At 36.4% G+C, this 24,871-nt stretch overlaps 1 protein-coding gene across 6 annotated transcripts in view; it reads left to right on the top strand.

Annotated features, from left to right (window-relative positions):
- The window catches only part of CACNA2D3 (calcium voltage-gated channel auxiliary subunit alpha2delta 3), a 403,064-nt gene extending 378,525 nt beyond the window's left edge, over positions 1–24,539 (top strand). For 4 of the 6 annotated variants that reach the window (XM_018068538.3, XM_018068539.3, XM_008921220.4 and 1 more), the window contains 6 exons: positions 796–848; positions 2,393–2,448; positions 6,068–6,179; positions 22,321–22,433; positions 23,215–23,297; positions 24,130–24,539. In XM_018068538.3, coding sequence (XP_017924027.1) covers positions 796–848; positions 2,393–2,448; positions 6,068–6,179; positions 22,321–22,433; positions 23,215–23,297; positions 24,130–24,222 — 510 coding nt within the window. In that variant the 3' untranslated portion in view covers positions 24,223–24,539. Of the gene's footprint in view, positions 1–795; positions 849–2,392; positions 2,449–6,067; positions 6,180–22,320; positions 22,434–23,214; positions 23,298–24,129 lie in introns of those variants that run through there. The other 2 variants (XM_018068541.3, XR_001920141.3) reach the window with 2 other exon arrangements.
- Positions 24,540–24,871: the final 332 nt, after the last annotated feature.

Raw genomic sequence — 24,871 nt, 5'->3', positions numbered from 1 at the left:
ACATCTGAGTAGTTCTGTTAATATGACTTCTTGTATGTGCCAATATACTCTGTTGATATCTAAAAGAGTCTGCAGAACTCTATGCAACTAGGACACCCTAACACAAATGAGGGAGACAAGGAGAGATTCCTTTCCAAATTTCTGGAAACTGACTCTTCTGCCTGAGTCTCTTTCACAAAAGATTAATCTCATTAATATTCTTTTAAAAAATGAAACATTCCAAATGTATTAGAAGTACTGTAAACACAGGATTCTCAGGGGATTTGCTGTATTTTTCATGATCCAGAAAAACAGAGGAAGGAGGCAAAAACCTACTTAAAGTGTTTACAGTTGGACCTTCCATATGACACAGAAAATCATTTAGGTAAAGTCAAACTTCAGAAACTATTCCCAGCCTAATTAGGCCGAGGTATTGAACAGAGATTTACACTACAGAGAGGAAAACCTCTGAATTGCAGCCCAAGAGAAGCTCATATCATCTGCCCGAGCTGTTCCTTCAGCAATAGCCAGGGAAATAGGAACCCCTAGAGGTTAAAGATTTAAGAATCATTTGCAAAACCTTCCTTTCCCCCTCTGATAATCTGTGTATAAGATCAACTGTGAGAAAAAGGAAATTTCATTACTATACATTTTAATAATTAATATAATAATCTTTCTTCTTCATAAGAAAAAGGGTTGTTTCTCATGTTCCCCATGCATTTGAATATCCATAATATTGTTTTCATATGAAGAATTCAGTTAAGATATAAATGCTGCATGTTTTGCCTTTTTATTAAATGAGTTGCTTCTCTTCAGCCTTATAATGCCTTCTTTGCTGCAGTAAAATGGATTATGACTGAACTTGTCTTGTAAGTAGATTTTATCAGAACTGAATATTTGCATGAATTACTGAATATTTGCACTTTTGAATATTTAATTATCACTTGTACCTTTTGCATTTTACGTACATTATGCTGCTCTTATTTTACGACTTGAAATATAGTAATATTTGTCAGAGGCTTTTTTTCCAATTTTGAATTCTTAAAATCTGAGACAATTTTGGCTATATAAATGCACAGCATCACTTTTATTACGTGGTCTTCACTTGTATCTGTATATCTTTGTTTAACAGATCACAATATACAGCCCAAATTTATTTTTGTGGTTACATTAAATTTTAGATAAATGACTGGCTGTTTGTGATGCTGCTTGGGTGGGCTGTTGTCAGTAGAGAAACTTGGTTGCACTGACTCACTGTGTTGTTTGTCACTTCATAAAATTCTATAAGATGGACCTTTTACAGTACCTGCCAGATAAGGTGTGCTCTGGATGTTGCTGAATTGTTTAATCTCTGCTGATTCTTGTAACATTCCCAGTTAATTCATAATGATCATTACCTTTAAGAGAGGGTACCTAAGAAATAACAGAGCAATATTACATGGAGAAGAGGAAACCTTAAAATGTGTCATGTTATTAACCGACATGATTTATTATTGTTCTTATCAGAAAGCAGAGCTGCAGATCTCAGTGAATTTTATCTTCATTGAAATAGAACTGTTTTTTCCTTGTAGTCATTTTGTTTGATTGTAAATTGTATAAGCTTTCATCGAAGTTCAGAATAAGAGTAAAAGAGATTTAGCTGAGTGGCTACTGCTAGAGGGCAGAGATTGATCTTAAATACAGCTTTCAAAGCAAATAGAAGGGAAAGAATTGTGTTAAAATGAGACTGGTGCTTCATGTAACAGCTTCAAAAATTCCAAGAAACTTTCTGTGCTTATAAGTCTTGTAGATTCACGGGCATTTGATGAACTGGATGTTGGTTTCACATTCTTTACACTTAAAATAAGTGATAGACTGGCACTTCTCAATCCATTCTTCCAAGTAAATCATAGTATATTTAAGTGGGAAAATGCATTCTTTACAATTTAGTTAGAATTGATTAGATAGTGGTTAATCAGTCTTTTCTGCTCTTAGAAAAAAATAGCTTATTATTTGGAAAATTAATAAAAGAAAGTATTTTATATGTATGCCTGTATTGTAGCCTGGACAGTTCTAGTCCTGTGGCATTTTACTAGAGTCAAAATACCTGCATAATAAAGACATAATGTTCAACAATGCTACCATGCATTGAGAATTTTAATTGGCACTTGAAATAAGACAAATATTTAAATTAATAATAGCTAAATATATGATTTATTGATAGGATTATTTTCAGAATAATTTCTCAGAGGTAAAATGCAACCCAGTGAAAATATGAGAATAGCAGTAGTTGCTAATCCCAGAGTTATAGTAACATGAATTCCAGTTCTGTTTTAGCTTTTATTTAAAATAGAATTAATGTTATCAAGCTACTGCCAGTTTAGTGTTTTGAAAACATGCTGTGGGATAATGAAAACTCCAATAATTTCTCTAGGTTCCTTGTGGAATTCAATCTATGCAGTTGGTGGCACTCCGATCTAACAGCAAAAGGTAAGTGTAATTTTTTTTCCAGACGTAATGTCAGAAATGTCTAGGTTAAATTGGATTTTTGAAATTTGGATGTGCATAAACTGTTTTAGATTAAATAATAAATATCTGATAATAATAGTTTGTCTCCCATGTCAGCATTCTCTTTTTTGTGAATGTTTCCTAAAACACAGGGGAATTAAACTCTTCTATGAATAAACACAAAGTGCTTGTGTGTGTTCTATGAATACAGTGCACTGCTGTAATGAAAAAGTTAAAATAGTAAATAATGATTAAATACATTTTTAAAAACACTTCCCTTCATTCCAAAACAATCTTTGTGATTTTGTTTTATGACTCCATTCAAAATATACATTTAAGTGAATTAAAATTCAGTTTACTCAAAATAATTTTTAAAATGTGGAAACTTCATTTGAAATGATGGAATTTTAATAGTTCCCATAAAAATGGGAAATTTTCAGTGTAAGTAATCTGTTAGATTTTAGCAGACTTTTTACGGCATTTTCAGAAGTTGCTCAGAAGTAAAGGGCTAATTTATAGGAGCACTGCTCTTCAACTGATGATTTCATAGGCATGTTGTGCTGGTATAATGATTTAAACTGAATTTTTCAGCCTGATATTTGCACATTCCTTAGCAAAGCAGAGGATAAAATTGCTACTTTAGGCTTCAGTTGATATTTACATTGCCTGGTATCCAGGAAAAATCATATCCTGTCTGAAGTTTAGATATCAGGAAAATTGAACATACTGATGCCCTGGAATAATCCAGTATTCCCTGGAATAATAAGATGCTCCTAGTATAAAATTTCTATCCTGGAGCAACCCGAAATTATTGGCAAAGCATGTCAGGCTACTGCCTAATGTGTGGTAAATGCTGGGTAAGGGATGGGGAGGCTGAGAAGGGTGTCTGCTGGAGGTGAGGGTTTGGTAAGAGCCTTCTGAAAATCTAGGTGCATGAACTTATTCCAGCCTTTCCCACACGGGTGTGAACTGCACAGTGCTCTGTAGTGCTGGAGCTGATGCTTCTGAGACAGCAGCAATGAGTCTGATGCAGATTGGGTGCCCACACACGGGTAGAGCTTCATGGGAGCCTGCCAGGCACTGTTTGCTTTGGGGACTGCTTCCTGACCAGCAGTGCCTACACAGGTCTCCTAAAAACCAAGACTAACTTTCCAGTGATTTCCCTAATGATGAAGAAAAAAGTCTCTGACCCTGATGGCTGTGAGGAACAGTCGGGCTTGCTGTGCTAGACCCAGAAAATGCAAACCAGTTGCTGTTTGCATCTGAAGAGGAATGGCAGGTTCACCAACCCTAGTCCTTGATGTTTGCAGAACAGCACAAAGCATCCACTGTAGGAAACAACTTTTTTGGATGTTTTTTTTCCCATGTACTGTACAAATATGCCTCAGTATATCCTGACATGAAACATTCAATGGCACTTGCATTGTATGTTAGGGAAAATATCTTTCAAAAGCAATCCCTTTTCATCTCATGAGAATGAATGTCTGATTTGTATTTAAAGAGTGCACTAACTACAGATGAGGCATTGATAACTTGCAAACTTGCTTTTCTTAAAAACAAAACTATCATTACAGCACTTTGATGGACAAGCATGATTGAGGAATTTCACGTTTTAGTTGACAGTGAAGTTTTAATTACATAAGTCACTTGCTCCATTTCTTTGATGAGAAAGAGTATTGAAAATCTCCTCTCATCATTGGGATGTCATAACTTTTATGGTATGCCCATATGGTATTGCCCAGCTCCTGTTTGGTTAGATAGCAACAGATAGCTCTTTGGAAACCAGCATGTTTTAGTAAAGCAAAAGCAAGAGATATATCACAAGAAAGCAGGAGAAAAAAGCACATGCTTAGGAATTATAGATTATATATATATACAGAAGAGTACCAAATTCTTCTGTAGATGTTATGTTACCACTAAGAGTTTTAATATTTATGACTGCACTTAATGAAATTAAAATTTAAAAATTTGCACCTTTTTTTATTTATTTTTTTTTTACTTAACGAAGCTCAGGAAAAAGATCAGTTCCTCTAATATGGAAATTGCTTCCCATTCAGTTTGTGACATTAATGGTATATCACATATTATGAAAATCCTAGAGGGTCCACACACACCTGCCCATTTAATAAACCCTACTCTGAAAAGTACTTCTGCACAAGATCTTGTAATCTCAATCACATTTGTAAATGAGAGAGAAGAAACCCTAAACCTTGAACAATCCCATCATCTTCTGGACTCCAGAGAGGTGCTGGAAATCTGAGACCCACGAATCTTCGGCAGTCTTTTTGTTACACAAGCCATATGTTGATAAAAATGAGGGTAGACCCAAACCACAGGTGATAAATTCCATTCGTTCTTTACAACAGATAAGGGAAACAGAAGAGAAAGGGAGAAGGTACAGTAGAGCTAGTCAGACAATTTTTAAAAAAATACCTAATATGTGACATACTTAAATATGTCACAATCATAGTGAAAACTTCAGAAATAACGAAATTTTTCTGACCAACTTTAGTACCTCCTTTGAGGTACTCCTTTTTTTATTCTATACAAAAACTGTGAACAGTTCAGAAATGCAGGTCCTGCTGTGTGATTGCAAATGCAGTTGTGGTGGTTCCCTTGCACTGCACAGTGGATGCACCACTCGCTCTCAAACAGATTATCTCCAATGGAAGATCTGTCCAGCCCAAGAGCCTGTTTAGTGTAATCTATTTTTGTCATACCTCATCTTGTTTTCTCACTTAGCAATTAGTTTAAGATAGGTTTAACATTTGTGCTGATGTGCAAGTATATCTCTGTGTTAAGGAACAATGAAGGTGTGGGGAGGAAAAAGAAAGGGAATGAGGGAGAGGCACTGTCTGACAAATACTTCAGCGTGAGAGTCAGAAGAGCTGCCTTCAGTTCCCAGCTTTGCTGCTGTCCTTTGCTGCTGTAGTTTGACCTTGAACCAGTCTTACTGCTTTCTGGTACCTCAGTTTCCCAGTCTTTAAGATGTAAATAGTGACTCTTTCTTTTTCCTGTAAGGACTTCAGACTAAAGGGTCTTCATTATTAGTATTTTGGGAAACAGATAACATTGGGATTGGGTAAATTAACTCTTCTACCTCCCCCACCCACAGAGTTATTGTAGCTGATGAAACCCTGCAAAGATTCCCAAACTGTAATCCAAAACCAGTTTGTTTTGACTTCAGTAAAATATACCAAAATTTTCATCAAATAAATGTAAACTCCTATGAATGAAAGTTAGTGATGCACAACACCACTGAGACAAAAATGACAGTAAATCCAGCTTGAATCTGCACGGAAAGAATGAAAACTTGTGCATATGTAAAGTGGGTTGGCAATGGCTAAACCATTAATAACTACTTTAATAGTAATGTCTTGCAAAATTACATTCCGTGGATAAACTACTTTTTTCTTTTTTTTTTTTAATTTAATTGAAAAAACAGTGTTATGCACTGCCTAGGAAATCTCACAGGGTGGCAGAAGCTGAGTAACATTTCCGTTCTCTGTGAGCTCCGCAATACAGCATCTCACGTTGTTCCCAATTTTGTGTGCTGTTCTTCCCATGTTAACATCGAGATGTTTTTTTCCTGTGCCTATAGCGCAGAGGTTGAAACAAACCCTAGAGCCCTGTGACACTGAATATCCAGCTTTTGTTTCTGAACGCACTATAAAGGAGACCACGGGGAATATTGCTTGCGATGACTGTTTCAAGTAAGCCCTTTCAATATATTTTTTTTTTATACAACTGTTTGTGACAAAGCAATAAAACTGAATTATTCAAGGCTGTGCTGAAGAATGTGCAAGTCTGTTATGTTTTGCATTATGTAATGACCTCTGTCAGGGTGTCATTTCTCTTATTACAGGGGTCATTTAAAAATTTGATGCTCTTAAATTGAAGTGCTGCCTATTATTTTCTGCCAAAAAAAAATGTAAAACCAGTGCAGGGTTATGTTAATTTCAAATAGTGAATGCTTTAAGACTTTTCCTATTTGCAGGCAGCATTCTAAGGACATTGTCTGTAAGATTTAGATGCAAAAAGGTAAGTGCTGTTCAGGCTCCTCAACAGGAGTGAAACCCTGCTGGATAGGTTAGGAGTTCCCTTGTGGTACAGTGAGACCTGTTTGTTTTACTAGAATGCCAAACAGAGTTTCCTTCTTAGAATTATTGGGCTGAAAGAGTGGGAGAGGATTAAATCCATTTTCCAAGTGTTCAGTGCTGGGAAGCTGAGTTAATAGTAACAAATCTCACATGTCAGTGCTGCAATCTTGTCAGTTCTGCCAGTGCTACTGTAAAATCGTCCCTCATAGGGTTAAAAGAAGAGAAAGACTTCAGTGTAGCTTTCCTTCTTCACAATTGAAATGTCTTTTCTCTGCATTTGGTGGCTATGTGCAGTGACATTTTGACTGTAGTTCTGGTAAATTGTAATGGAAGTATTGCATAGGTATCGTTTATGCAAATATCTGCACCTTGAGAAGTCACTTAATTGGATTTCCTTTATGCTGAGTGAGTTGTCATCATAAAGGAGATGAGTATTTACAGCAATAATGTGTCTATCAATATAAATGTCAGGAAGAATTTATAAGTTGAACAAAAGTTCTTATAACACTCTCTCTCTCCAGGCTAAATCAATATGCAATTAGCAAATAAAGGTGAAAACTTTGTCACTTTGAAGTCAGTAGGTGTGCTTCTGGACTTAGTCCTATTTTTTCTCCTTGATATTTTCAATATTTTAAAACAGGAAATAGGAGTAAGTACAGTGGAGATAAATTTTGAGTGCTAATATTGACTTTTGATTTGCTACTGACCAACTTTTAAGTATAAGAACATTGTTAATGTCTAGTATGAATAATTGGTTTTATATGGCTTTGTGGGACAGAAGTATGAGAGTGCTTTGTAAATTGATGCTCAGGAGCCCTTTAAGCATAACAATAGGTCCCACTGACTGAAAAGTACAAACTCAACAAAATCAAGCCATGCTTTTTCCACTTGACATATCAAATACAATGTAGGTTACACTGCTATGAGTGCTTTGTGCCAGCATTGTAGAATTTAAGCTGCCTTGATTTGTGATAATTTAACACAAGATTACTGAGAAGTTGTGCAACAAATTATCATGCATCCCTTGAGGTGTTCAAGGCCAGGTTGGATGGGGTTTTGAGCAATCTGGTCTAGTGGAAGGTGTCCCTGCCCATGGCAGGGGGGTTGGAATTGGATGGTCTTTAAAGTCCCTTCAGATCCAAACCATTCTATGATTCCGTTTAAATATTGCAAACAGACATGATTTCATGGAAAGAAGATTAATTTAACAGGACTAGGTTTTCTCAAAGGAGTGCAGATTCTAGTCTGTGTTCTTCGGTAACTTCAGGTCAAAGAACAAGTTTCAAAAATAATACAATTCTGCAATACTTGGAAAGCACCAAGTTGGAAACTGAGTTTAGTGAAAATTATAGTATTTCAAAAATAATGCACTAAGATCTTTTTCATAGAAAAACATTTTGTGTTCCACAGTGGAAAAAAAAATAAAAGAAAACCCTGTAAGTTACAAACTGATCTCAAGGCACCCATTACTTCTCTCCACAAGCAATGGCAAAACCTAAAGAAATAATCCAGAAGAACTATTAGATTCTCATGGGAAAATTGTTCGTTATACCATTTACCCACTGTCATTAACAATCTACAAATTGCATCCAAGATTGCAGACTACATTGGATTCCAAATATTTTTGTTATAACCCAGGACATTTTCCCGCAGAACAGCTCAGGAATTTGACCCAAAGTCCTTTGTAGACCTACATCTTCTGACCCAGTTTTCTGTTTCATGGCTTTAGCACCAATAAATATTTTTACAAGCAAGTGTATTGCTTAATATTTGTAATTTAAGAAGGATGGGCTCAATCAGTCAGAATTTAGGTTCAGTCGTATATACAACAAGTCTGGCACTGACACCATGTCCAGTGGTTAATCTGTGCAGCATCTGTTGCATACCAGGCTCTGATTCAGATCCCTTTGAGTCAGTGGGATTATTTTCTGTGTCCTCCTTGAATCACATTATTGATTAATCTGTGATACGTAATTGCAAATATTTATTACAAATAGAAAAAAAGATACTTGTAAATATTTAGCTAATTATACACCCCTTGGAATACTGAAAACCTATTTGAAAGGCACTAGGAAAGTCAGTGTATTGTGAACAGGTTTGCAAACAAAAGCTGTGCAAGTGCTCTGCTTCAAGGAAGTTGTGTCAAAAGTTACTCAAGTCACTGGCTTTTGTTCCTACAACGTCAGGCACTAGCACAGAACCCTTGTCTGAAAAAGGAGACTAGAAGCAGTCTTTTAGCAGAAGTAAAAATGATGACTGATATTACTTGAAACCATATCCTGTCACTTAGATAAGGCATTTTGGTGCACAAATACTGTGGTTTTGCTAACAAGGTCACGTAGTGAGAGTCCAAGGCTCAGTTTTATTCAGTCCTGGGTGAGCTGTTACTGATCTTATAGAAATACTCTGCACTTCAGTTGCCAAAGTAAACAGTTACCAACTATAGTAATGAAAACTCTCTTATAAACGCTTCCAATCATAAATTTAATCATGGGTGCTTGGATTTAAATCAAAGGGTCCTCAAATAAATGATACAGTAGAAAGGGCTACATGCTAATTACTTTGTTAATAAGTGTCTCACCTTTTCAGTCACCTCTGGGAAACGTAGTCAGTGGAAGGGCACCTGTACACTGAGTCAGGCACTAATTATATACAGACATATAAAATGCACTCTCTGTATGGAAATTTATCTCTTACTAGCAAAAAATAAATGCTACTTTGGGATAAATTGCAATGTTTAAAAATGATTTTCAAAAATATAGGTTTTATTAAGAAAGCAGGAGCCTGAAAGAAAATAAGAATTAACATAAGAATGTCATTAGGGTCAGGGTTTGGCTGCCCCACCCCATAATTTGTTGTTATTCAATATCCCAATGATTATTAAATTAATCTGTTATTTAAACAGCAACGAAAAACAAGTCAACCCACATTTTCTAAGCACTGTCAACAAGAGAGAAAAACTGGTTTTTTTAAAAAAAATCTGAAATGCTTTCATATTTTCCAGTAAGCTATTCCACTTTATAACAAAAAAAAATATTAAAAAACTAAACCCCATTATTCCTGCAAACTCACAGGGTAGACTATTGAATGTCATATCACAGCTTCAATTTTAGAAATAGTGAATTTGTAAAGAGAAGTATCTTTTTCTTTATCAATGTCAGCTGACACTCTGTGGAGTCAGAGTTACACTAATGCACTTAGTATGGACTTTAAAGGTGTTGTGCTGCTCAGAGATGTGGTTTGGATTAGACGTGAAGTTTGAAGTCTTAGGCTAAACAAGCATCTCAGGGCTGCTTGTAGTTTTATGAGGTATTACCCCAACATGACAGCCAATTTTAAATGTAAGTGCGTCAACGAAAGTTCTTCAGCAATGCTCACTGGTTATACTACCAGTTTTTGCCTTCTGGTGACCTCATCATTGCAAATTGTAATTGCACTAAAATTGTCTAAGGAAACCATCTTAGAAAGTCAGAGTTGTTGTTATAAATTAGAAGGGATGATGGTTGTTATGATATTTGACTGGAAAAATTTAGATGATCTTTCACTATATCCTCTCATTTGTAGAACAAACAAAAAAGTTTTTGTCTATTTGCAAATCTTATTCATGTCTGAAAATTCAAATTTTTTCATTAAACTTAATTTAGGAAAATACTATTAATTTCAGCTATAACTCTGGCTACCTGTAGATCTTCTGTAGATCAGTAACTTACTTATCTGACTACTTATACTCTAAGTATATATGTTAAAATTTCGAAGGTGCAAGGAACCAGTTGAGTGCATAATTGCCACATATGTGTATTCACTGTAAAAACTGTGGGTATACAGATCATGCAGCAGTTGCACAGTCAAATGCTTAAAAATTTGCCCTTTTAACCTCTCCTGTTCATGTGTGATGACATATTGGACTTGGATGAAGATCAAAAATCTGGCCTTACTTCCAATGACCCAGGGAGCAAAGCCCCCTTCTCTTTTAATTGCAGCACTCAGGGGTCCACAAGGTCAATACAGAAACCCCCAAGAAACTGCTTTGTTTCCAGTTGGTTCTTTGTGCACAATCTTGGGACACAAAATAAAGAGAAAAGTAAATATGAGAAAGACATATTCTCACAAGGGAAGCAGGGAAGTATGTGGCTACAATCATCCTAACCCTGGGAAAGATTTATGTGTGTTTTAATTATGCAAGATGAATGTGTTTACTTTGTTGGCTATCACAGGTAAATTGCCTGTTAAAATGGATAGGGAACTACTTATTTGAATAAGCAGTGTCCCATATATTATGTCTTTGGCCCATTGGGGTGTTAGTAAGCAGACATTTATTTAACAAGGAAAATCGTCAATAAACCAAATTACTTCTCTTACTTTGTTACAGACTGGACATTGAATGCTGTTTATTGTCAATAAAAGAGGTAAACGGGAATGGAACTGTAGGTCAGGGTGACACTCAACCCTTTACGGGTATTTATAATGGCAAATTTCAGACTTGTCCACTAAATGAGCAGATTTGGCAGTAACAGATAAATAACAACACAAATTAGATTCAGATTGTTCAGGGCATGAGTATATTAGTGTCAGGAATAGTGCAATCTGCAGACATTAAAGTGGTAATTGTTTTTAAAAACCACTTAATCTTGAGACATACCACCATTTGCTAAAATATTTCTACATCGCTCTCTCAGTAGAAGCTTGCCAAACTGCTGTACTTGATCATGTTTAAAATGTGTAAATAAATACCCAGTTCAATTTACCATGAAATAAATTATCATTTGCCTTTTCAGATGCAGTTAGTTTACTTCTAAACAAATCATCTTGCCACATAAAACAACCAAAGCATCAAGGGCCAATTTCTTCACATTCAGAGCTCTATCTGTGTGCATCAGAATGTCCCTTTCTATGTCCTGGAGTTGTTAGGGCAGTAAATTGTAGTTGGTCTTCTAAAAGACATTTTGGGCTGTGTTCCTTTTACTGTGTCCATCTTTCATGACTGTGAAGAAAGGGTTCTCTGTATTTCACCAGGCTTTGTTTAGCCTGCGTGTTTCTGCATTCTTGCTTTTTTCAGCAGCTGTGCCAAGTACCTGTGTGATAACATGCACATGAATGGTTTTGACCTGTGCCCATGTCGAGTCACAGGTGTGCTGTAGACAAACTGCTCCTGGGTGATCTTTACAACATTGACCAGACCTTAATTTCAGAGAGATTGTTTAGATGTGCATGAAAGTCAAGGAATATCTTCAAGGGAAACTCGATATTTTGCGTACCTCAGTGGTTAATCAGTGAAGTCTCAAGAATCACAAGCTAAATATATAGAATTGTCTTGCACTTCTTTTTTGAAAATCCGATCTTCCAGACTTGCAGAACACTTATGACTGTTAAAAAGTCTTTAAATTTGAGGCAACAGCAGTATTTGTAGAAACTTATCCTAGCCAAAACCCCAAAGCTCTAGAAGACCTAAAAATACTTTTTTCCCTGTTCTTTCCTTGTAAAAAGTATCAAATTATACAATTTAAACTGCTAGAATTGTTTATTAAAGGTCTTTATACTTAGCTTAAAATTTTATATTGTGCGTTACCCACACATCTCCACTTGCAGGCTGAGTAACTTTCTCTTCACTTCAAAGGCAATAGTGATTATAATGTTTGTCATGCAGGTGCAATTTAAAGTCACTGTATGGGCAATTTAACTCTACCCTTTGATAATGTATATTTTGAATGACCAGTTCAGGAAACACTGTAAATTACTATTTTCATTTAAGAAAAAAGGTATATAAAATAATAGAGCATGACATATCTAAGCTACCAGGCAGGTCTTTGCCTGCCAGTCATTAGTTTAACAATCTTTTGGGCAGTTTTCAAGGATGAGGTATTTTTGCTTTCTTGCTTTTTTGTTTTTAAATAGACAAAGATTTTCAGTATTCCTTTTTTTGTTTTGTTTTGTTTCAGAACTTGGTTATTATGCTTGTTGAATTCAGGAGTATTTTAGTTGCTTATACATAGAATGCCACCCTATCCTCAGAATAGTCTTTCATTTTATCTCAGTTTCTATGTATGAGGGTGTTCCCCCAAAAATCAAAACCATGGAGTTTGTTTGTTTAGTTGACAAAAACTGTGTAAATCTGTACTCAGTTTCTCTCTCTCGATTTGCTTGGCATTTTAATCATCACAAAAATCTTAGAGAGTGAAAGAATCACTGTGGATCAGGAGAAAAAGTATATGTAATGTAAAAAAATTCTGACTACAGTAACGTGTGTAGAAGGATATTTTTAGTGGCAGGAAATATATTGAATGAGAGGGGGACTTTATAGAAGAAAGAGAAGGATGAGGAAAAAGTGGTCTTTTCATGCAGATATGTGCAACTTTTTTTTTGAGAGGCTTCATAGCACTGGTCATGTAAATACTGTAAAAGCTTGGAGATCTGCAGGTCGGCTTCGTAGAAATTCAGTCTGTTAATGTTGTCTGAAGTTTTTGCTGTAGGTTTTTTTCTAACAAGTAGGATGAGACCTCTCCTAACTCCCCACTTCCCTACTTATGCCTTCCAAATGACACTAGAGCTGATTTGCTTGAGAAGTTTATAAATGCAACCTCTGCATGGAAAGGTGGTGATCTCCACCCATACGCTGTTCATAGTTAAACTCAGTACTCCTATAAAATGTGAATACTTAAAATTTAACTGAATTTTAGTTTTTATAGAAGCATTAATAATTATTAACCAAATGATAGATAGTATCTGATGCAATGAAAGGATGCTTTGTAATGATAGGGGATTTAAGAATGCCAAAATATATAGAACTAATCAGTAATATATATTATATTTATAAAAAATGGCTTGGAATAGGAAAAATTATTAGAACTGAGAAACAATGCAATGAATTTTTAAAACCAGGTACACTTGTGAAGGATAGCTAATACTAGCACATTAATTTTATTTTATAATGTATTCATATTATATTATACTCTAATAAAAACAATGCAAACGTGGCAAAGACATCTGCACGTGTAGCACTTCTCTTTATAGAGGATTTAAGAGGGCTTAATGGATATTTAAAAACCTTTAACTTAGAAAAACAACATGAATCTTTAGATTTGAGAGCCATGCAAGGAGCACTCGTATATTACATAAAATAATATCGAATTTTAACTGGATACAGAGAAGATAGCATATACTGTACTTAATTCTTTCAGATGTGGCCTTCTCAGTCATTGCTAAAGTTTATATTTACAGCGATAAATGAACAGCCCCTTTGCAAAATACACTGTGGGCACATTCAGTGAGCAGTTTAGTTCTAAGATTTATTCCACTTTAATGTGAATTCTGCTTTTTATATTTCAGTTTCTGTTGTGTAGCTCTTGGCTACGGTCATATTGTAGATTAGACTAGACCTAAAGCTGTGGAAAAGAGTAGTTACCAATTCAGGCAATTCAAAATTTACTTTCACAATGTCATATGATATTTGTGAGCCTTCCTAAACCAGAGTATACCAACTGGCTTTTTAATCTTTAAGTTATATTTAGGACCTAGCTTAGAAATCATACAGTATTTTAAAAACATAATCTGAGATGTCTCTCAATACAAACCGCAGTTACTTAAGTAGGGCTGCAAAACTCTGCTAAAAACCCATTTTTCCTAACATGCTATAGTAGAACTGCATTTTCCAGCCTGGGTAACTTCTCTGACCTCTCTATTGTTGTCCTGTTAACCCATGTCTCTGCAAAAAAGCTAATTCCAACGTTTTAGAGACCTGTGATACGATTTGCTTTGTTCCAATTACTGTCTCTCCTCTGTTGTTCATTGCGAGCTTAGAATCAGGTACTCTCTCTGCCTGTGGACACCCACGTATGTAATATTCAGCTCAGGTTTGTTCAGGGGTGTGAATGTCAATTCATATTTAAAGTTTGTAGGATTTCTGGGCTTGCTTTCTTTGTAAAAATTTTGCAGTCCATTTTAAACCTAGAGATCTGAAACTCTCCATTATCTTACACCGTCATACGGGACAGCAGCTGGGCCGAAAAGGTTATGACTGCTGTCATTACACAGAGTAACTTTTGTCACCCTAAAGGCTGTACACTCAAAATTTTTGGGTGCTTGTAGCATTTCTGTTACACAGTTGGTCAAGTACTCATATTTGAACATCAATTATTGGAGAAAGCATCCCCTGACTGAGAGTGAAAGAGGATCCACACTTGTGGGGTTTCCTGTCTGAAAACCCACAAACATTCAGCACACACAGGAACAGTGAGGATGGCATCTCTCATTTAAATCCTTGGTTCTAAACGTTGCTCTGAGTATGTTTGTACTGACATCAAGTTGTGCTACAGTCAGTCAGGCTCTATTTTGCTAGCATGAGGTCAGGGTCAGATTACAGGCCTGAGGCTGGGAGTTTATCTGCCTCTTTTTATATGAGAGAACCACTAGCTGATTTTTTTATACACTGCTCCAGCTCTCAGAAATGTTATTATTGGCATATATGTTATTTTTATAAATTGCATTAAAGATATTCCATTCTCTATCATCATTTATTTGGAAAAAAACCCACAGAAAACAAGTAGCGCAACTTGACTGTGATATAAACATTTCATTCATTCATTTAAAAAATATGATAAGTGAGAGAAATGTGGGTTGGAAATGTGGCCAGCAGCCTGGAAAGCACATGATAGGAGTTGGGAAATAGCAAAGTGGATATCTGCACTTCAGCTGAATGCTTAAAGTTTGTTCCAGACCATTAGGGTTGAACGTTTGCAACCAACATTATGTGAGTAACATATTTGAGTGCAGAGCGCACAATATTTTCCATTTACTGTACCCTACTCCTGGTATGTTTTTTCTTTCTCTAAAAAAATAGGAAAGATCAAATTTGACAGATATGAAATGTAATCGCAAAGTAACTACTCATCTTAATCCAAACTGCTCAAACATCATTAATGGAGGTTTGCACACAAAAAATACACTTCAAGACCTGGAGGGAAATGGCTGAATTTACAGCAATGCTCAAGCACCAGAGCACTCAGTGAGGACTATTTAAGTTGAGTACCATGGAAATTCAACCTACTTTTTCACATCTTTGTGTATGTGTTTAGGTTGCCAGTTTGAAAATATTATTCTCCCTTTGTTTCATTTCAGACTCCTCACAGTGAATTTCTTCTATTCTTTGTAGGATTCGTCTGCGTAAGCAAAACAACTGGTATTTAAAAGATCTTTTCTATTGCCACCTAAAACTGATTGGTATGGCTGTGTATGTGCAGGAGAGACATATGCTAACACAACAATGTGTTATTATTCTAATCATAATTTGAACATAAGTCCCCCTGTGACTTTAAACAATAGTAATAGTGTTCCTGTAGTCATTAAAGAAACAAATGGAAAATACACATATGGGGGTTTTTTGCCCTTAATTCAGACTGTTAAAGCTCCTGAGCATGGAATTAAGAATGAATCTGAACAGCTATTTAAATATTTATATGACTAAAATCCCTCCTAAGCCATATGTTTGTCATGACCATATATTCTACTGTACAGCGTCTGTTGTCATGAGCACGGATATAACAGCAGTGTATTTTTGTAAAATTAAAAGAAAATATTGATTGTAAAATACAGCATATAGATCAATAATTATTACTTATGAACAAGGGTGTTTTAAAGCAAAGTGCAACAATGAAGTATTTCTGTGGAAAACAAGAATTAATTTTTTAACAAGAAACACACAGCATTGTTTTTAGACAAATTGAATGCTTTTAATGTTGTTGCTGTGCTCAGATCCTCCTCAAGTTACAAAGAAATATCTTCCATTCTTCAGGATAATGGGAAGATATTTTCTCTAAATTTTTTGATTCTGCTGGCATAGTCTTATTCTGTAAGTGTCTTCAGACTTCCATGCTGCTTGACATTCGGTTTGTTCCCTCAAATACTTTTCAACCTTTACAACTGTTTGAAGAAAATAGGGAAATGTGGTTCTGAAAATTAGAGATTTCTGAATGCTCTCAGGAGGTTTATTACCATTCTTTGTTGCTGAAACAAGTCGTGTAGCAGTGTCACTGGCCACCAGCTAATGGCAGCATGTCTGCAAGCCAGGAAAAGGAAAATAGTTCAGTGCAAGTGACCAAGAAATGATGGTATTTGGGATCCTAGGTGTGAACAGTCCAATATGACTGTTTCATGGCCCACCCTCAGTACCTCATAAAATATGTTGCATTCAACAGGTTTCCTTAAACCTGGGTGTTTCTGGGACACTATGTAAGTGGTTGCTTATTAGTAGGGAAACCTCAGGTCTGTGTTCAGTTTATATTCTGTCCAAAACTTAACATCAGTGGAGAAGGAAATGGATTACTTCTCCTGCATGGAAATACAGAGACTAGGCTGCTTAACAGGAATATTGATTTCCTTTAATAGCAGATGCTACTGTCAAATAGTAGAGAGTAAACAACTTAAAGGTTAGGTTTGCTTAGCTGGACAAGACACATCTCTTGCGTGTCTGAACTAGAATTACCTTGCCTGTTATCGATCCAGCTATGCTAGGAAAGGAAAATTGAAACCAACAGCATTTCAGAGACAAGATGTTAAGCCTGCCACATATAGATTTTGCAACTTATGATTGAGGTATTTGTAGTGAAGCAATGACCTGCATTAACAAACCAAATATGTGACTTACAGAAGTATGTAATCCTCAAGTTGGCCAGTAAGCTGGACAGATAGGGAGAAAAAAGGGCACAGTTCTACCTTGCTCCTGCTGTGCCTGTTTGTATCAATGTGGGAGATGCTACAAAATCCATAAGGAGACAGGCTGCAGAGGACTCATGACAAAGCCATCTCCTGCAGCCGCTACTGACCTGCTTCCCTCTATCCCTTTCCCAAAGGACACTGCTTGTCCTGTCATCCTGTCCTTTCCTCCATCTTGGAACATCTCCCTCCCTTCCAGAGGGGTTTATCCCTCTCCCATTTGCCTTACTAATACTTTGCCATCCCAGAGGTTCGGAGATTGGAAGACAAAAGGAAGAGGAAGAAGCACAATGTGGAGAGAGGGCAATGCATCAAGGGTAGTATCAGCTCAGTCCCCACTCCTGTACTGTATATTTTCTAATTATTTATCCTTACAAGAGAAAGTAACTCTTACAGTAAGAAAAAGAACTGACATTTTTGGAATTAGGTGTGGGAGATTTTTGTTGTTTGTTTTTTTTTTTAAATATAGTCTTTGGAAGATATGATAACAATAGAATATGTACTATAACTGTATGAAAAATTTTATATATACAAGCAAAAGGAGGAGATTCAAATTTAAAAAAACCCAACCAAACAGATTTGAATGTAGAGTGCTGGCTCTTTTAGAACAGGTGTTGCAGCCTGCACTTAGCTGTAGGTATCACGTTTCACCCTGCTCGGGATGCATTTCTCTGCAGGATCACTATTCATCCATTAGAGAGAAGGACCCTCCTGCAGAGGATGACTCAGATCACCGAAGCCAAGCTCCTGCTCTGAATTATCCTTGAACAGTCCATGTCTCTGCATGTGCTCTGTCCAGAGCTGGAGGTGATTACCCTTCTTATGTAGGAACCTGAGTTATGTGCATAAAGGCAGCTGGTGTGACTGCCCTCCAACATTTGTACTGCAGTCCTGTTATGATGATTTCCAAATTCTAGGGTGTGTTAAGGAGTTAGAATGAACTGACTCTCTGTGGGAAGAGTCATTTAGCCACCAGACACACGTGCTTTCTTATCACATCTTCATAAGCACAACTTTACCAAGCTTAATTATAGTTGCAGCAGTACTTGAATGCCAAGTCTCTTCCTATTTCATTCCACAATGAAATATTCATTTTCAAGGAGCAGATGAAGTATTTCTTTTTGAACAAATATTTACTATTTCAAAGTAAAACATGAAGCTGGGGTTTTTTCCCCAGATCAATTTGTATGATATTTGTGAAGATGTTTTTATATGGGCCAATACAGAAATAGGTTAAAAAGAAACAGATAATGTGTGTGTAATATGACAAAAGTAATGATCTGACTCAAAATACAGACTTTCTTGCAGATTTACTCTCGGTTCTTATTTTTTCTTCATTAACAAAATAGTTTGGCATGACTAGATTTTCTTCCTTCTCTCTCTTCCCCTTTCAAGTATTAAATTTCTTCCTTCCTCACCTTCCCCACAAAGTTAAGAAACAGTTTGTTTTCAGGTCTGTTTTAAGCCTCTGAACCTGCACATCAAATAAACCAAGCTAGTTCCTCAGTGGATGAAAGATGGAGGAGAAATTATTAATAAGCTTCTTATTGACTCAATGTGCTTCAGCAGGAACCCAAATAGTTTATTCTGTTTTATACTTGGAGATATATTTCTGTGCAGCCACTGTCAAATGATGGTGATGATAGTGGTGTAAAGGAAAAGGATTCAAATCAAAAGATTTACACTACTTAACACAAAAAGAGCTTTAGCCTTTAAACATGCAACATTCTACATAATATTAAGACAAGTAAACATAGACTTTCTTTTGATTGTTAAACCAGCAAAATGTTCAGCAAACCCCCTTACTCGGTCGTTGAGACTTGGCTTCCATATTGCCAGTGACACAAATGCCAACCTAAACCAACAGGTGTTCAGAAATAGTTATTGTAATGGAAACTTTAGAGACTCACAGTGGAGCTCACTAAAACATAATACCATTTTCATTACTTTGTCAGCAACTTTATTTCCCACTGCAGCCATGGAAGCTCTTTGCTGGAGTTTTTTCTCCCTTGCAGCTGAACCTTGGCGTGCAGAGTGAAACATTTTGGTGGAATGTTTCAGTCTTTGAAAGGCTTCGGTCTGACTGTGTTCATGCACCTTTTGTTTTCTCTGAATGTTTGGTTCCTGAGACTTACTGGCATGAATGTTCAAAATGAATTTTAAAGATGCATATGCATGTCACCGTGGAAACTGAAGGCCCAACTCAAACAGCAGAGCTGCTGCTGGGATGATTGTGTGCTTTATCCAGCTTGGGCATGGAAGCAGATCCATGTGAATTGTCTGAACAGCCACACAGCAACTGCAGTGGTTACGACTGGCAGAAACTTCTCTGCCATTGATCTGGTGAGGGTAAGGACATCTCATGACTGTGAAATGATCCTAAATTAAAGCAGCTAAAAGAAGTATATTTGTGCAAACTATTAATAGAAAAGAAAGATAAAATGGACATTTTTTTGCCCTTACTCATTTGTTCAACTCAATCTCGGTCTTCAGTCCTCTGTCTTCACTTGTTGATATGTTAATACTTTGCCTGTGGCCTCACAAGTCAATGACTGGTGAGGACTCACACTTGGCTTTGCAACTTCCTTTCAAGATTATATTTGAGAACTGTGAAAGAGAAAACATTCATATCCTGCTTGTGGAAGAAAACATTTTCTTTTTAATTTACCTCTAGTGGGATGGACGAGAAGCCAGTTGTTTTGCTTTGCAAGATATTAGTTATTATTGTGCTCTATGGAAAAAAAATGCTGCAGTGAGCCAAAAGTTTCATTGTTTTGTGGCTCTTTATGGCAGTCCTTTATTCTCTGGCAATCACCATAAGGCTAGACACTTCACAAACATCTGCACTAGAGAATCAGACTGTAGATTTGTAGGAATATTCACTGTTTGGTAAACTGAATCAGTGTAATTAGTTGATTCCTATGATATAATTCCTAGAATAGCAAAGGGGTTTTTTTGCTTAGCCTAATATATTGCTCTTTGCAGTTCCTTTAATTCATAATTTCCATCAATCCATGCATATAATGCATTCCCCAAATTGATGAAGAAATCAAAAAATGTGAAGGCTTGTAGTAATTAAGTGATACAGAAAATTTGGCTAGACTTGGTAGTGTAGCTGTATAGTAATTTACTCAGCATCGTGGTTCTGTAGTTGAAACTTACTTTCTTCTGGGTTAAAGTGCTTCATTTTTTCATCACAGCTAGGTAAAGTGATAGGAAATCCCCCCCTCAACTTCAAGGAATCAACAGTCTGTACTGTACAGCCTTACAGCACCCCAGGGAAGTGGGTGAAAGAAGAAATGAAATGGGAAATATGCCCACCTTTCATGAAGTGGCACCTTTAAGCCTGGCTGTGTGGTACATGCTTTTCACAGGCTTCAGTATTCAGCTGGGTGTCACAAAAAAGGGTTTCACAGAGGGCCTTGGGTTTGAGCCCGCCATAGATAAAACAGAAAAGTAATTACTCCCTTCTTAGCAAAAAGAGAAATTAATCATTTAGCATTAAATTAATTGCTACAGCACTTTATGCCCTTGGGTTCCTTTTCTGAGCTAGTCTTAATAAATATGAATTTCAGACGGCACAAAATCCAAATTGTGCCAATTTCTGGGAATAAAAATCAGTGTTTGATTTATTCATAGCTGTTTTGAGAAGTTCATGCATTACAATTTTGGTGTTATTGTCTGCTAAAGATTTTCCCTCCGTTTCTTTTATTGGCCCCATTTCTCCCACACACAAATCCGCAAAGCCACAGATGCTCCATTACAATGATGTCAGTCTTGCTACATGCTCCAGCTGTTTGGTAGGTACATTTATAAAGTTCAGCCTTTTACATTATGCCATAAATGTATATTTCATGTATAAACATAAAGCTAACATATTGCAGATCACTCTAAGTGTAATTTTAATGGAGGTTCAGTAAGTTTGAAAAATACTGAAAAGTGTTTAATCTTTCCGTTGGCAAGATTTTTATAGTAAGTTTTCCAATATTTTTTTTCTTAGGGTAGGTTTGAATATTCCCTGCCCTCTCCACTATTTCGTCTTCTGTGATCTTTGGAAAAAGCAGGGAGTTATTTTAGTAAGACAATATGTATTTTAAAGAAAGATGTCTAAGGAAAAATATGTTTCTCTCCACATCTTCTTGGTACTCAAACCCTCACTTAACGTTCTGTACATTTACCAGCAAACCACGCTGAAAAACACCTTATTCCTGGAATTGTCAGATTTCAATGATATTTGATATGGCAGATACTCTGCTGATATGGTATATAAATTCTAACAGATTATTTTAAAAATTCATCAAGAATTGGATCCAAGCCCTTTCTTTGTGTTGTGTCCTGACTTTCAAAAAAATGCCAAACAGTGCCTGTTTGGCTCTGCCTTCTGCCCCTTTTCTCTATGGTATGTGCTTAAGGGTTCAGCTCATTGAAACTCTGGGCATCCTCTGTGCCCGCAGGATCCTTCCCTGGTCTCCCCTGGGTGTTTTCCTTCTTATAAGCCATGTCTTTATTTTTCTCTCTCCTTTTTAGTTGCCTGCTTTGTCTTAATTCAAATGTGGTGCTGAGCTATCACCATATTTGTACCACAAAGTCATCATTATTCTAAAATAAATCTCTCCACTTAGGAAGATTTTGAGGCTCAGTCTCTGTTTTGTTGGCTCAGTAATACAATGGCTCTCAAGAGGACAGATGGAAGCTGAGATCAGTAGTTCCTGTTGCTTCAAGTGAGACCCAGAGTGCATCAAGGCCCTAATACCATTGTAGAGGCTAAAGTTTGGGACCATGAGCTCTCAGTACGTGGCTGCAGAAGAACCTTCCTTGTTTTTGGGGTTCAGTTTCATTCCAGACCATAAACACACAGCTGGGTGTACATAATAGAGTGGGCATTGCCCAGTGCCTTCTGCTTCTACAAGGTGTGGAGATACAACAAAAAGTCAATGGTACTTGTGACAGTATTACAGGCAGTGCTGACAAGTTCAGAAAACCCTAACAGGACCTGTGGCTCAGAAATGCAGATAATGTCACCATTATTTGTTTTCTTTTTAATTTGCAGGTCTTTTGTTATCCAGCAAATCCCAAGCAGCAACCTCTTCATGGTGGTAGTAGACAATGAATGCTTCTGTGATTCTGTCCCACCAATTACCATGGCACCTATAGAAATAAGGTATATCCTTTTCTCTACAAATTTGTCAGAAAGAGATTCAAGATGCAAATATTGGAAGATCTTTTATAATGTAAAACTTGCATTGCATGACATCATCACCCATAAAGTGCTAGGGCTGTTTGAAATGAAGCCAACTAGAATGTGTTCTTTTTTTTTTAATGAGAATTCACTTTTTATTTTTTTTAAATGACCAATATTAACTAAACAAACACAATATGTGGATCTTTAGGTAGAATAAGGTCATAGTCATCTTTAGATAGCTGAACATCTTACAAATTAGGCCTTAACTATGTAATTTCCTTATAAGAGTTGAGTTCCTGATATTGGAACTTATAAAACTCCGTGCAATAGAGATACCTCTTTATTTTAGGGTTAAACTGGAGCATTGAAAATATTTCAGAATCCTGCTTCCCAAAAGTATAGCCATGTAACAAAGTAAATATATCACTTGAGTTTTAGTTGCCCCACTTCCTATTTTGTGCTGTTCTGTACTTCAGGATTTGTTTTCTGCCATAAGCTGGAATTTGCCAAAAGCAACCTGCAGTGTGCTTTTGTTGCACACTTAGAGAAAGACAAGTTAGCAGTGTAAGTGCACATGATACTGTCAAAACTATGGAGAGGAAAGCACTAGAATTACTTTCTTTTTCTTGTGGTAACCACACATATCACCTTGGGGGTTTGATGGAGAGGGAGGAAGGAGCTAAAAGATTTTCACTGTGTTCATTTCAACATACTTCCATAAAAATGCAGTTCTCAGAACATCCCTCCTTAACTGCCTTGTACATAATGAATCCCTTAAATGTGAACGTTTAAAATCTCAGAAGATAAGACGACGCCCAGAATCTTGTCATGGATTTCACCCTGAAGTAAGTTTCTTTTCCTTTCTTTTGGACTCTGGTAGATGTTTCATTTCTGTAAAAAAAAAAAGTAAATAGGAAAACTATCTTCCAAAATGTAATGTCAGGAAATATTCAGAAAACGCTCAGTATTAAGAGAAGTGAGTTACATTGTAAGTGCTGCAAATGTTTTTTGTGTTCATATTCAATGTCTTGACTTGCTGCTTTAGCAGACTGCTTTGTATCATGTAAGAGAACGTGGTAGGGTATGAGCACAAACAGGCAGCCAGGAATATCTGAGAACTTGCTCTGGCTCAGACATTGACCACAAGATTCCTCATTAGAGATGGTTGGGAACTTTGTGCTGTTAATGTCTCTCTCAGTAACCGGCGGCAGCAGCTCAGCTGTCATGCAATGCTCGTTATGTTCATATAATATTGCTTGGGAGGGAGAGTGATCGTTCTGCTACACGTATTTGCTACTCTGTGTTCTGCATAATACTCTTTGTACATGCCAAGGAGATCTCGTAGAGACCGAGATGTGATTACAGTGGCTTGTACAGCGTATGTTCATAGACATCCTTTTTACTCTGGGGTAGCTTTGTTTCATGCCTCTGACGGTGTAATGGAATGTAGAATGAGACATAAAATATTTGTAATCCTTGTTGAGAATGCTCACTTTTCAGTCTACAATCCCCACTTGTTCCACTCAAAAGGTGCACCTGTATTACTTCCTGAGTGTATTTAATTCGTGGGTTTTGTTGTTTGCACCAGTGTTCTTATGCCTCTGAAGTTTGGTAAATAATCATAATTGAGTGTAATGGCTTGTATTAATTTTCATTTGTTTGTTTGTTTTTCTTTAGGAAAATGCAAGGGAATGTGGTGGTGTCTCAGGCCTTAGTGCTAAACCTTCTCTTGTTCTTCTTCCTCTGCTATTGACAATTTTCTCAAGGTGACATTGACTGATGTGTTCAATTGGCATGCTAATCCATGGATAAACTGTGAACTGGGAAATGGTGCAACATAGAGGACATGAAATATAGTCAGAGCATCAGCATTTCATGATTTTAAACTGTTGGTGATATAAATTCCTAAAGATATGTTGAAAAAAGATTTATCTTTTTACTTTGCGAGTCATGCAGATGTGAATTTGGCATATGGTAGTCATGATTCATCAAAAAAGGACTTGGTAGATAGAGGTGACCATCGCTTTGTCCCATTGAAAACAATTTCAGACTGTGTAATTTTTTCAATAAAGTATATTAAAATCACAGTTTCAGAGTGTATTTTAAGTATGTTAATATATGTTCCAATAATGAATGATGGGAAGAAAATAAAATAAATGGAAGATCTTTTATTATGTTTTTAGCCTGTTTCTGAGAAGATTCAGAGAAGAAAATGTGGAGCTTTTACAATAAGGCAGGATAGATTTTATTAACAAATAAGTAAACACCTGTGTGTGTATGAAGGTAACATGTGGTGCTGAAATATAGTGAAGTTTTGGTTTCTGGAAATAGCCATAAAACATCTTATCTGCATTCAGAAAGTGAGCCAAAGCCTTATTTAAGCCTTGTCCCTAGCTTGAGCAAGCTTTGGATCAAATGG

Source organism: Manacus vitellinus, unplaced genomic scaffold, assembly GCF_001715985.3.
Source record: "Manacus vitellinus isolate BGI_N305 unplaced genomic scaffold, ASM171598v3 scaffold_14_pilon, whole genome shotgun sequence".
In the NCBI taxonomy this organism is placed as follows: domain Eukaryota; kingdom Metazoa; phylum Chordata; class Aves; order Passeriformes; family Pipridae; genus Manacus; species Manacus vitellinus.
This window is presented reverse-complemented; position numbering and strand designations above follow the sequence as displayed.